Source organism: Actinia tenebrosa, unplaced genomic scaffold, assembly GCF_029948245.1.
Source record: "Actinia tenebrosa isolate PJP-AT-01 unplaced genomic scaffold, QUT_ActTen_1.0 PGA_scaffold2__45_contigs__length_23673736, whole genome shotgun sequence".
Taxonomy (NCBI): domain Eukaryota; kingdom Metazoa; phylum Cnidaria; class Anthozoa; order Actiniaria; family Actiniidae; genus Actinia; species Actinia tenebrosa.
The window spans coordinates 5,722,255-5,736,338 of NW_028292579.1; the positions used below are offsets into that span (position 1 = coordinate 5,722,255).

Consider the following 14,084-nt stretch of genomic DNA (forward strand, 5'->3'; position numbering starts at 1 on the left):
AGGGACGTTGGCAAAGGGGCTGTCAAGCCTTCAACGATAATGGTTGTAACCCCCTTTACAAATTAACTTCTCGTCTTTCATTTGTGGCACAAAATTTTCTACTTTCCAAAAAACAATAATCTGACAAATACATGTAAATAAAATATTTATTATTTGGTAATATTGCAGCCAAGTTGACTTTGAATTAATACATCCCCCTGTGACAGGTACTCAATATGAACTACATGACTGTGTAGCTATAAATTAATATTTCTTTAAGAAATCAAGCTACAAGTATAACAGGAAAGTGCATTAAACATGTATATGATCTAGATATATAGAAGATATTACATGGGCACGAGGAGATACAAATTTTATCTTCGAGTGTTCAATTGATATCTCACAAGTGAGCGCAGCCAACGAGTGAGATATCTTTTCATACAGAATAATTATACATATAGCATTATAAACGTCTGATACTGTAATTCAGTTAGCGACAGCATAATAATGCATTCTTCAGCTGTCTTTGTTCTTGGAACATATTGTAAATATATAGTATATGCTGTGAGAAGTGCTCAAAATAAAATAAAATTCTCGCTAATTATTGATCAGCGTGGCTTGATTCACTGTCAGATGAGGATGACGAAGAGTCCTCCATTTCTTCTCTAGCCGTTGATGTCCTGCGCCTGCGAACAATAGTTCCTGCTAATGCTTGTTTAAGCTTTTGTCGGTATATTTCCTTTACACGCATCCAGACAGGGAATGTATCCGCCTAAAAACACCAAACAAATGAATCAGGATTTTTGCTTCCAACAAACAAACATATTTTTGAACATATTTTTACTTTACATTTACTCTCTAAAAAAATTTATGATATTCTTTTGTATTCATTTTTTATTGCTTCTTGGAAAACAACTGGTTCTGACAAACAAAAGAGTGTGCAAGGGATTATGGTAGTTGTAGTACAATAAAGCATCAGATAACTCCAGTATCCAACTCACAACTCAGTGTATCAAACATTGTGTTTGTTCTGCTATCTTGGAAGCAACAACAACACAGGAACTCTGTGGGCATTGAAAAATTTTAAAACAGGGATTCCTAATACACTACACATTTTTATGCTCTAATGTAATGGCTAGTTGCTTATGAAATTTACCTGGTCAAGCTTTAACAAAAATGGTAGCAGTTTAAGAGCATATTTGTCACTGCTGTCTCTTGGCAGTAATGATGGCAGATGGTCAATGGCTATGATATCCATTACCTTGCTGCAGTGACTAAAACATAACAAAAACGTTTTTTATATAGAATTGCGTTGTTCCAGAAAATTTCCATACCCCAACAAATAGAGGAATTTGAAATTCCTTAGGGGGGGGGGGGGTCAGAAAGAATAAAATACAGAGTTTGTATGGAAGAAAATTGGAATTTCTGGGGGGGAGGGGGAGGAGAAGAAGAATCTATAAAATGAGGAACATGCAGAAAGAAACAGGGAAAAAAAGAAAAAAATTGCCAGTGCCTTGGCTCTAACTTAACTATTAGCAAAGAACTGATTACTCAACTGGCCTTTATCACATGGCAGCTATGTTTATTCTCATGACAATAAAACCTGTTTCACCTAATATTTATATTCTCAAGTACTTGAATATGAGGCTGTATGATGCCAAACATATTGTCCAAATCAATATGGCTGCTGAATGAAAAAGGCCCATGACAAAATCATCTTGACGTTTGGCTTGGCTTAACCTGCATTAACTGTTGTTTGTTGTTTTTTTTACTGTAAACAAACAGTGTTTGTTATTTATCAATAATTTACCTCAAGGCAATATGATGAACTGGATCACTAAATGTTGTTACAGTATCGTACAAAGGAATTGGATTGTCAGGACTTGTACAGTCACAGCTCACATCGGAAATGACTGTCAAGTTCCTAAGGAAAAGGAAGAAAAATGTAAGCAAACTGGTAATAACAGTAACAAATGTTTGGCCAATTGTATACTGGTCAGTCATTTCGGAAAAAAAAACGACTCAAGCCTGGATAAACAGGGACTCTGGGTAAAAGTCAGTTGCAGAAGCAGTTGCCTGCATAATTTTATCTGATTAATTATGCCTTTGGTTTACAGAACGAATCTTCGTAGGCAAGCAGGAAGTGTTAGCAGAAGCAATGAATATTTAGTGATTTTTACTCATATTCCTTTCAGTCCAGTCATGTAGTCTTAAGCAGGTCCAAGACAACATTTTTTTGGATAAACAGTATTTTAAGACCAGCTCAGTAGTGACGTGTTGATTCAGCCAATACATGGCCACATGTTCGGACTCAATGCATACTGTATAACGAAAGAGAGGTGGAAAGTTTGAAGAATATCTGCACAATGGCAGAATGCACATTAAAAATTAACATAATACTGATTTACCTGTTATCTGTTAGTAGCATATCTTTAGTTAGAAATGGTGGGATTTTCTGGAAGAAAAAATCCAATAGGATAAATTACTCAACCATAAAGTCACAATGTTAAAAAAAACAAATGTTCAATGGGTATACCATTTCAGTGATTGATCTACCAGCCAATACCAAGATCAATGACAGTGGACTAATCAACCAATGTCATGGAATGATGCAGTGCTACTAGAAGAGACTACTCTGAGAGATCAGGTATTTCAAACTTTGATTGCTGAAAACATCAGGGCAGTAACCAGGGGTTTTTCAAGGTGGGTGCACAGGAAATGGAAATGGGACTATGTCTAAACTTAAAGCCATCTTGAGAAGTGGCATAACCTTTTCAAGGATTTGCAGAAACCAGAACCAGAAAAAAATAATTGTGGATGGGTGTTCAAATACACCTCCCTTGGTTATGGCCAATTTAATGTAGCTACTAAATTTCAACTCTGATCCCCTAACAGTCACACATTATTAATATTAAATCCAGCATGACTCTTTTACCTTAGAGAGGAAAATACAATTGACAAAAATGTCAAATTCCAGAATAGCAGGAAATGGTCCTCCACCTTTGGTGTTCACACGGGTCCACTTTGTTACACATTCACTGAAAAACAAACATCTTATTAGGATTCAGTTGTATTAAGGTTAATATACTGATCCCTATAAATGTATTCTTAGAATTGACAAATTTCAGCAATTGTTTTATTTTAAAAACACTTTCCAGCTTGTTTGACGTAGCAACGGTAAATATAGGGACTAGGTAGAACAATGAATGTGGGATCAAGGTTTTACTTTTGTTAAGACAAAATTACTTGAGTTAATGATTCCCAGCTTAGTGTCAGACTTTGCATGACCAAGGATGGCATGTTCTCCAAAACACTGCATATAAAGAGAGAGAGAGAGAGAAACATATGTATATGTATATGTCTGCAGACAGAGTATTACAATTTCTTATTATCTTATTAAATAGTGTTACAGAGTTTTTTCCTTTTTTTACATCTGCATCCACTCTCCTATATGCCCACCCCCTTGCACACACACCACACACTGCCCTAAATATGCTCAACTTAATTTTGATTTCATCTTTCCCTTAAAATCTCTAAAACATTTCCCCAATAAAATTGTTTGTGTTCGCAAATTTGCGATTTGAAGTTGCATGGTAGCGTGCTGAGAAAACCCCATGGAGCAACCTTATGACTGGGAAGTGAAGGCCCCATCAAAAAGTTTACAATGTGAACAAGTTTTTTCTTACTATGATATTGAAGGACAAAAAAAATTCAGCTGTATCCCGTATTGTAAAACAGATTGTTGATGAAACAGTTATGAACAAAAAAGGATGGCAGAAAGGAATTACTCAAACTCTCATAAGGACAAAACAAAGAAAATCTGAAGAAGATTTGGAAATGTTCTTAATTAGCATAAACTTTGGCAACTTATGCTTTAAATTTCTTCAAAACTTATGGATTAGTTCGAGAAGCCATATCAAGCACTTGAAAGAGTAACTAATATAAATAGTATTCTTTTGTATTGTTTCCACAATCTGTTCTTCCTTTTTTTGAAGATAAAAAGCAATTAATGTGCAGACATTGGTGCTGTACCAAAAGTCAGAAAATTAAAACATTTTGGTATAAATCCCATAGTTTTACCCTTTTGTTTAAGGTATGTCAAACTATAAAAGAGGAGTGGACAGTGTGCAGCATTAAATATGCAACAAATATGAAAAGGTTTAAAGGTTACACTAATACACTAATTTCTTAGGTGAGCTGCAATCCTTTTCTCATCCTTCGCTTTATTTTGAAAATGTTAAAAAAAAAGCAATTGCATAATTCTCGGTAGAAAGAAAAGGCAATAAGCAACAAGGAACAGATTATTCTTCGTAATTTAATACATTTTCAAAAGAGAGAGAGCATTTGCAAGGCAGGTTCTAAACTGCACCATTGATACCTTTGTGTAATGCATATTTGGATGGTTTCTCCAATCTTATATGCATCTGGCAGCTACAGAGCTGAAAGAATAAATCTAATCAAATATACATGTACGAATCAAACAGGGACTTGAAACTTAATCTCATACCATTAAAACCATAAAACACAAAATTGTTTCCACCATTTCTTAGATCAACAAACACAATAAATGATTATATGGCTTACATGTATATTTACTGGCTACATGTAGTAAGAAAATATCAAAATGGTCAATGTATGTTTACAAGTGAATGCTTATAGGAATTAAAAAGCAGAGCAGATAAGGTATTTACTGTAAAAGGTAAAGGTAATTTATTTTACTTGATAGCGCAGAGAGCGATTGTCCAATTATTCCGTAAGGCAGGGGTTTATGGATAAAGCACTTAATAGTGTGCTCTTTACCCCCATCAGACTATCGCTGCTACACTGAACAGGGAAAAGTTGAAACAGATTTGGAGATCCTGAGAATCAACCTTTGGACCTCTAGGTCTGAAGGCCGCACACTTACTGAGCTTAGCCTGCTCCTGTTGCATTGATCTTAAATGGGGAAAAACGTCCAATTGCTTATCACTGTTTATTGCTATGTGCTGATTGCAAGACAAAAGTCACAGCAGGGAAATCAGGCAATACACTGCCTTCAATCAGAGTATGTAAAAGTACCGAACAATTATTTGATTATCAGTCTCCTTTTAGATGATGTTTTCTCAGGCAGTGTGTAGCAATAAAAACAGTGGGATGTAGTGGAAAAACTATTTAGCAGTTGCTTTGACCACAATCAAATACAATAACATTACAGTCAGCAGTTTGTGCAGAATTAAGCAGGTAAGTAATAAATATGCTTTATCAATAACAGAATGATCCATCAATCATAACAGTAAACCATTAACCAGTGCTTATATTCTATAGACTTAACAGTTTGCATTACCTGGGGAATCCTATTTTTTCCAAGATGTAAGAAGCCCCTCTGCCACATCGGCCACTCCCACCAATGATGAGTGTTTTAGGAAAAACTGAAGTAACACCTGAAATTGAAAGAAAAAATAAATGGATGTGAATAATATTCTTTATTACACAGTTCTTATATAATTCACGTTTTAAACACCCTTGAGTGAAAGTCACAGGGCAACATTACATGGCCTTACATCTCTGTACAGCCATGAAATGTACGATTCTTAGGATACCACACTGGAAAAAATATCAAGTGTAAACATTAATATAAGTATTATACCTCGTTTCTTTGCTACTGCTTGTAATTGATTTCTAAGGTGGTTGACAAGTGTTTCTTCAGAATGATATGGTGTGACACTTGGAAACTCTGTGTTTGGGCTACAAATTAAGGACAAAAACAAGAACATCAATTATAGACCTTTTAAGAAAAACTTGCAAATTTCTCATGCAGTGATTGGTTATTTTTTAATTAATAAGAGGACAGACAGATAAAGCTGACGTCAACGAGCGCGCACTCTTTCTGTTGGTTTATTTGATCACTATAAAAATGAGAAGTTTTTATCATTGTTATTGTAAAAAACAGACATCCGTTTTATTTAGTATTTGAATCCACTCTACTTTAACAATGATGTGATGACGCAATTTAAGAGGTAAGACACATAAAAAACTGATGTCTATTTGTTAATTTTACGATACAGCAGCCATCTTGAATTCTATTGTCAATCAAGACATAACGGAATGCTAAGGGAGCAACTACTTTGAGTGAATGGAATGTTACCTTTAGTTCAAAAAAACAGAGAGTTCACGATATTCCGAATTTGAGATAGCAGCATAGGGGGACTGAAGCCCCCCTTCAGCAGAAAAAAAAACAAAACAAAACTGAAGAATTAGATGCTTTTTTTTATTGTTTTCGTTGCGTTGACGGAAGAAACTTAATTAGCCCCCCCCCCCCCTAAATGTTGGCTGGATCTGCCCTTGAGCAGGACAGAGATTACTGGGAATTAATCACACATCATCCTCTATTATGAAAACAAAAAAATAAGATCCCTGGTATCTATATATATAATAAGATATATTTATAATAAGATTTATGTCTGCACCACTGCATATCTGAGTAAACTTTAAACAATAATTAAAGAGTATATTTACTTGAGTTGTTGATGACACCATACCGCTACTCCAAGTGCACAGCCACAAAGCCCTGCCATTGGACCAAACTCTGCTACTTCACGAACACCTATTAATATGCAAGTAGTTTATGTTAGCAAACTGTATTTTGGTATGCTGTTTTATATAATTACTTGGGAACAACACTTGAGCAATTATTACAGTTTGAGTATAAGAAGATAATACAGCTACACACTCAATAAATTGCCTTCAAACAATTGTCCAGACATTTGGGTCAATACAATAAATACATAGAAACTGACCCAAATGCAACAGTTGTTTAAAGGCAATAGAGTTTAGCTTGTGATCTAATATCTACTATTGAATTCAGGAACAATAACAAAATATAAACAGCAGTGGCGAAGCTCAAACGGGTTGAACTGGAAGTATGTGAAGGTGCCCCTTGCAGCCACTATGCAGTCTATGACCTGGTAGCAGAGCCCTTACCAATTTAAATTTGTTAGGGTTGATTTCGAGAGCAGGGAGGAAAAGCTAGAGGACCGGAAAAACCAGAGAGAGAACCAACGAACTTGATCAGCTCACATGGGGGCGACTGGGATATAATCTAAATAATGTCAATAATACCCCATCTTTATCTCACATGCACCCCAATAATCAACACTAATGTAAAGCTATTTCAAAAAAAAGGTTGCTGAAGGTTTTGTTGCATGTTGCATACCATGCATGCTGGAACTGTGCTTTATGCATTGTAAACACAATCAGCCAAAAGTAACAACAATATGGAATTTTGTCCAATGTCAGGCTGTTATTTTAAGCCCTTAATAATATTTATTTCAAGCTTATTAGTTAGCAACATGTAGCATGCAAGATACAACAAGTCCTTCACCAAAGTTTTAAAAGATTGTATGCCCTTTTAATTTTAGAAAAGGAAATTTATTTTACGGATGGTTTTATTACCTTGGTCATCAACGATATATTCCACATCAAGAAGCTCACCTCCACCAGAGTGAAACCTTGATAACAGTTCTCTCCAGCCATCTTGGCCCTGCACACGAACAAAACATACTTTAACAAAAGACACGGCACTCAAGTTTGTTAATAAAGAAAGAGATTATATAATGACAAAAGTTTTGTTGAATAAATCTTTAAGCTTGCTATATATTCTTCTTACAAAACATTTAACAATACACTCATAATTATAACAGCAAATATTTTGTATGCATGACCAAAATATTCATTAAAACATGCTACAGTGCACTTATAATAGAAATCAATTCGTATCCATGACCAATTAAGATATTCATGCTTCAAAACACTTCCTATCTGTGACAGGGATTACCTTATAAGCATGACCGAAATATACATGTCTATGGATCAATGGTTCGTCACTATCCGGCAGTTCCTTTATTCCAATAATGTAAGCATCTTTTGGAGCACTTGGCCAAGATCCTTGTTCAACAATTTTACAACCAAGACTAAAGAGATATGAAGAGTAAATGAACTCATTTGTGCTATAAAGAGCACTACCATTAGCTCTGGAAAATATTGCTATTCCCTCTAATGAGCATAGGGGTAGGGTAGGGGTGGGGGTTAGATGATGTCTTAATACAAGCATTATTTCTCAATCGACACGGTTTTCTTTGTTATTCTCAAGGCTTTATTTTTGTTATAACTCTCATTATAAATGCGAGGTCAATATATAGTTAGTTATTAACCCTATTAATAACTAATATAGACTTCGCATTTATAATGAGCAACATTTGATAGAAAACCTTCTCAATTGCGAAATAAAATACTTAATAATTACCTCGGTAATTAGCTCTTACTTAGTCCTTCTTACCTCTCGTAGTCCTCAATAGGATAACAACGATCTGCAGATTTTTCTACAATAACTTCATGTCCTAGAAACAAAAATAATTCTTATAACCTTCTACAAGCGATGGAAATTAGAATCGAGGGATGAAGCAGAGTTAAAGGGCCATGTTGGTCAGGTTCTATAACCTTTATATATTCAGTTATTTATCTTTCTTGAACTGCGAGGATAATAAGGAAGAGTTTATTTAAGTTGTCATTAAATGTTTACGAAAACAAGATCAATAATAACGAGAATAATGAATAAGTACAAGTATAAGTTACCTGCATTAAGAAGATGTGAACACGCGTTCGGAGTCAAAGGTGTTCGTCGTTCTTTCGGTTTACACTCAGCGCGAAGCCAAAACTTCATTCGATCGGCTTTTTGTTCAGGCATATCGTACAATATAATTCTCACAACTTAAATGATCGTCTTTTTTACAAATTGAATGTTTCGTAAAGAACTACTTTACAACGTGCATGCAATCTCTCTTATCACTTAGGGAGGCACTGACGCAACACGACTCATCAAACAGGTTTTGGCGCTAGGCATTAGCTGTGCACGTGAACTGTGATATTACTCAACACTTGTTTACAGCTAACCCTGTAATATGTAAATTATGTTTTCTAAAAATATTCTTATTAACAAGTTTCCTCATTAATCGTCGCAATCTAATTCAGCTGAAAAGGTGCTAGAATCGTCCTTAAATATAAATCAATGGTTTTCTTTATTATTTTTACGAGTTTTTATATGAGTCTGTGACGTCATATAAGACTTACTTAAAACCAAATCACCAAACAGCGCTTTTTGCATTTCTTTTTGTTTACACTCAACGGGAAACCAAAACTTTATTCGATCGGCTTCTCGTTCAGGCATATCGTACAATTACGAGCACCAATTTTTGGCAAAGAACTTCTTCAAAACGTGCGCTCTCTCTTGTACTTTACACAAGTCTTCTAGACTTATCAAACCCGAAAAACCGGTTAGTTAACTTAGCACGTGAACAGTGTGTCCGAGGGGCGTTCGACAAATCACGAACGTGACATTGTTATGTAAATTACTCCTGAATTACGAAATCCATAAATGAATTTAAGACTAAACGTAAAATTTAATTGCACCTATAATCATTTTTTTATTTAAATTACTTTATCTATTCTATTCAAGGTCTTTTTTACAATAATTCTTATCATCGCCTAATAATCATTGGTTAAAGATTGTTCTTGATATTCCGATAGGAAGTATTCACTAATTTTCATATTTTTGCGAATTTTCATACTCCATACGCTCCATACATACATTTCTTTATATTTTGCGATCAGTCGGCAACTATTCGCTAGTTTCATACTCGTATTAAAAAAAAGATATATATATATACTTCTTACAGTGCTTAGCAAAAATTCTGCAAATAAAATCGATATATGAGGTGCATTCTGGGTAATTGTCAGCTCAAAAATCGCTTTATTCAAGGTTTAATATAACTTCTTGGTCAAATATAACCAAAGTGTATAGTATAAGCGGATTGATATAAGATATTTAGCTGACTTTTAGTTGAAAAATCACTGAATTTAAAGAATACATGAATATGCAAAGTAGTTCATACTGTATATGGATATATTTGAGCAAGGTCCTCAGCGCTAACTAAGAGACACGCAGCAGGCTCTGGGAACGAGATTGGGGTACCCTTGGCTATTCTCCTACGCAGCCGCTATTAGTGTCGTCACGCAACGCTCACTACCCCTTGCGTGGCGGCTGTGAAGGAGACTACCGCGTGGCGCACGCGCACTTTTTACGTAAACAAACGTGCGAGCCGGCAAAACATTTTTGAGCTGTGTTTGACTTCTATGAATAATCACACAATGTCTTCTGGGAATCAAAATCTTCTTGTTGTTGCCTCTCTTGCGGCAGCTGGGGCAGGACTCGCGGCTACTGTGTCAGGATGGTTCGATGGTTTCCTTGGTGATCAGGATTATAGTTCTAACGATGGAGGGCAAGTTGCGCAAGTTGCGCATGCCAGCGAACATTCTTTGCGAGAGATTCTAGAGGAACATCAGCGTCGTCAAACGCTCGTTTCGCGTTATGCAAAACTTGAAGTATGCAATGAATACAAAGATAAAGCAACCTTCTTCGGATTTACCCTCAAACATGCACTTAAAGATGGACTCTTGGAAAAAGAGGCGATTTCTAACAACATCGGTTTTGTAGCTGGAGACGGAGACGTTTACGCTTTATTTCCCAAAATTCTAAATCCCGTCATTGAATTCCTACACGGCGTTTATCCTAGAGTTAAATACACCAGCAGCATTGACGCAAGGAACTTTGATTGTGTAAACCTGGACCCAAAATATGTTGTATCTTGTCGTGTCCGAGTACTGCGGTCGCTACGAGGATTTCCCTTTGCTTGGAAATGCTCAGAGAAGGAAAGACAGGAGATTGAGGAAACAGCAGTAGAAATACTAAATAACATCCCAGGTAAGGATTTTAGCAAAGACACCAGTGTCAGTAGGTTTAAATCTCGATAGTTTTGGCTAGTATTGTATGACATCTAGCAAATGTTCTTCAATACGCGCTGCATTCAATGACTCAAACGCCAGCTACATCATATTAGCCATATTTTAGCGCTAGGCTCTAAAGTTTATATCTTGGATTGAGAAATTCCGTTTTCTTGTGTGATAAGTGCTTAGGCTCTGGAATTAAATTGCCTTAATTAAGTTTGCGAGGTCTTTATATATAGCGTATTGATTTTAATATCCTTTTGCGCTTATTCTGCCATCTAAGTCAACCATATTCAGATGATGTCATTTTGTTTCCATAGGGTACGGAACCTCAAATTACGTCAAGTTATCTGCGCTTGACAAACAGACCAGAGATCTCTTTCTTAGAAGGAACTATATATTCTATCCTTATATAAACGAGTCCGACCAGACATGGCCTTCAGGGCGTGGAATATACTACGGGGACCACGGAAGAGTAGTCGTACTCATCAATGAACAGGAACATCTAAAATTCATCTCACAGCAAACCGGAAGTGATGTCAAAATGGCGTTTAATAGATTACGTCACATTGTTGATATGGTAGAGCGATTGCTTTGGGAGAATGCCCATGACTTTTCCTTCGACGAGAAATATGGCCACCTGACGTCCAGTCCGCGGGAGATTGGAACTGGACTTCGAATTAGCATGAACGTGAGACTGCCTCGTCTGAGCCAGGAGCCTCGTTTTGCTTTTATTTTGCGATTGCTGGCTTTAGAAAAGAGACAACCAGGTGAGTGGTTAGAAGTATCGTAGATTAACTTTGCCAAGGCTGTGAAAACTATTCAAAATGTTACTTACAAATTGCTGCGCAAAATGTTTGCGCATAAATAGAGTACAATACATCGCGCATTTGCACCGACAGGCTGTCGTTCCGTCCCAAGATGAAATCGTTGCTTTTAAGGATTTTCACAACTTTAGCAATTTTTCTTGAAACATTAAATAATGTGACTACGATTTTTGAAAGTCGTGAACAGAAGAGTCACACTTCGTTTTTAGCTTCGAACATTGCCAGTGGCGATTTAGACCTGTGGGCACGATACAAATATTTGCGCGCAGCACTGGAGAAGTATATCTTTATTGAACTCGTGCACCGACTAGGCAACAACGTCACAACCAACTCTGTTTTACACCTGTCACTGCAAAGGGATGGCAAAGTAGAAACGTTTCCTTCGTTTCAGGCCAATAAACCTTACATAATGCATTACGAATCAGAATAAGAAAACCAAGATCGAAAGCATTTTTGTTCCATATGAAGTGAGGTATCTTAACTGCGCAATAAAAATGCACGCATTTGTACCTGTGTTGTCCGACAGCCTACGGTTGTCATTCCTCCAAGTCGCTATTAAATGCTAAATTTACTGTAACCTGAAATGGGGTCTATTGCTTTAAAGGAATTACGACTGGCTACGGTGTAATGGAGCTGTCTAACTCTACACGTACTGCGCACACAGAGGTATACAACTTTAACTATATCTATACTTGATTAAATTTTTTTTTAAAGTTTCCTTGCGTCTTCAGGATGTTTCCCTTCTTTTGATTATTTTTTATAGTTTTTGGACTTCCGCACACACTAAATCGTTTAAAGGGATCCTTGAAATATTTCTCCAAAGCAGACCATATGCCATTCCCTTTAGTACGATCCCTTTGTGTATCAAAAGTGATTAAAATACAAAGAATTCCCAAAAATTATAAACAAAAATAAATATTAATATAAATAGAACATGAATGAAAACATTAAAGGTCTATCAGAGGAGAAGAAAGTAAGATTACCATTTTGGGTTACCTGTTGTGTATATAGACCCCTTGCATTGAATTCCTAGACGAATTGTTCTGGGGGACAAAACAATAGGCCGTCTTTTCTTATGCCAAAAATAAAAAAATAAAAAATAAAAATTCATCGTTTTATCCCCCAAAACAAATCCTCGAGGGACTCAGTGGAAGGTGTCAATATTTCATTGCCTTTTTTCCCAGGTTGATTTTATCAAACATGTGAACAGCAGTATTTATCATCTTATCGCCATGGAGAAACTTTTGGAAGACGTTCACGTGATTGATCCTGTGCTTTGCGCAATTATCAGGGATAACATTAATTATCTATTTAAGGGAACAAATTAACATTACGTAAATTTTAATGTGTAATAATATTAATAGTAGAAACGTTCGTAATGATATAATATGGTATAGGAAGTATAATAAAAGAAAAAAAGCATATTAGCAGACAGTAACGTGAGTAAATATTAGCCATTCCGAGGTTGAGTAAAAGACTGGATCCAGTTGGCATTGAAGTGCATTATGGGGCTGATTTAGGGCACATATTCCAAGATGGCGTCCATTTTTGTCCCCAAAAACAGCCCCACAATGCACTGCAATGCCAACTTTATCTTATAATAAATGGGTATATTCCCAAACTTTTCACATAAAGAGAGTCTGCTCTCTCTTTAGGGTCTGACTGTAGTATAGTAGCAGATCGATAATGCAAATTATATAAAATGCTAGAATATATCATGGTTTAAATAATATACACCTTATAAAATGTATATAGTATATTGAGCACCGGTATATGAACGACGGAGGCGAATGATTTTCTGTTATGATTTGCCTAAAGCTTAAACATGACTTTTGAATAAATAGAAAGCGCGCGCACGTGCTGTGTGCAATAATAAAGCACGCGGGGATTGGCAGAACACGAGAGAAGTGTTAGGAGAAGCACGACGCGTAGCGGAGTGCTCCTCGATACTTCTCGAGTGTTCTGCCAATCCCCAAGTGCTTTATAACTCTACACAGCACAGCAAGCATTTATTTCTTTTAATGCAAAGGGCGCGTGCGTGTAGTGTGCTCTAATAAAGCACGCGCTCCCAGCCAATCAGAATGCGAGATTTATAACAATTATTTCATAATATGCAATAAATACGTTGCACATAGAGGTTTTCGGCTTGGGCGTAATGTTTTCCATTTAAGACCACATGTTATTCAGTCCCTAGAGTATCACTTCTTCGTTTGACGGCTGCTCATGAGAACACACATGAATATGGATACAACTGAAACAATGAATCTTATTATCAAGAGAATGACACGTGGTCTGAAATGGAAACCACTACGCCCGAGCCCAAAAGGTATATTGTCCCTCGAAACTGCGACACCAGAAATCGCATTTCCAAGATCCTCATTTTCAAAATGTTCAGAGTGGCCGGGGCATTTTCCCGAACTCACTTTGTTCCGCGGTTCTTGATATGGATATAGAGAGTAT

The 14,084-nt window shown here is 36.3% G+C and overlaps 2 protein-coding genes across 2 annotated transcripts; one reads left to right on the forward strand and one right to left on the reverse strand.

Moving 5' to 3' along the window:
• Window positions 1-128: 128 nt before the first annotated feature.
• Window positions 129-8,835, reverse strand: LOC116300891 (uncharacterized). The gene is made up of 12 exons (XM_031709863.2): window positions 8,590-8,835; window positions 8,294-8,354; window positions 7,793-7,928; window positions 7,411-7,498; window positions 6,475-6,562; window positions 5,606-5,703; window positions 5,303-5,399; window positions 2,915-3,017; window positions 2,388-2,434; window positions 1,790-1,903; window positions 1,136-1,253; window positions 129-751 (listed from the first exon to the last, which is right to left on the reverse strand). The coding sequence occupies exons 1-12, from the start codon at window positions 8,699-8,701 to the stop codon at window positions 581-583; spliced, it is 1,233 nt and encodes a 410-aa protein (XP_031565723.2). The 5' UTR covers window positions 8,702-8,835; the 3' UTR covers window positions 129-580.
• A 1,326-nt stretch (window positions 8,836-10,161) lies between these two features.
• Window positions 10,162-11,590, forward strand: LOC116300901 (creatine kinase M-type-like). The gene is made up of 2 exons (XM_089034011.1): window positions 10,162-10,774; window positions 11,118-11,590. Exons 1-2 carry the CDS (start codon window positions 10,162-10,164, stop codon window positions 11,588-11,590), a joined length of 1,086 nt encoding a protein of 361 aa, XP_088890137.1.
• Window positions 11,591-14,084: the final 2,494 nt, after the last annotated feature.

What these genes read in the sequence shown, in the direction of transcription:
- LOC116300901 (XM_089034011.1), top strand. Translation starts at nt 10,162, where the DNA reads ATGTCTTCTGGGAATCAAAATCTTCTTGTTGTTGCCTCTCTTGCGGCA. An exon ending in AATACTAAATAACATCCCAG is followed by an intron (nt 10,775 to 11,117) that starts GTAAGGATTTTA and finishes TTGTTTCCATAG; the next exon opens with GGTACGGAACCTCAAATTAC.
- LOC116300891 (XM_031709863.2), bottom strand. Translation starts at nt 8,701, where the DNA reads ATGCCTGAACAAAAAGCCGATCGAATGAAGTTTTGGCTTCGCGCTGAG. An exon ending in CCTATTGAGGACTACGAGAG is followed by an intron (nt 7,929 to 8,293) that starts GTAAGAAGGACT and finishes ATATCTCTTTAG; the next exon opens with TCTTGGTTGTAAAATTGTTG. An exon ending in ATTTCGGTCATGCTTATAAG is followed by an intron (nt 7,499 to 7,792) that starts GTAATCCCTGTC and finishes GTTCGTGTGCAG; the next exon opens with GGCCAAGATGGCTGGAGAGA.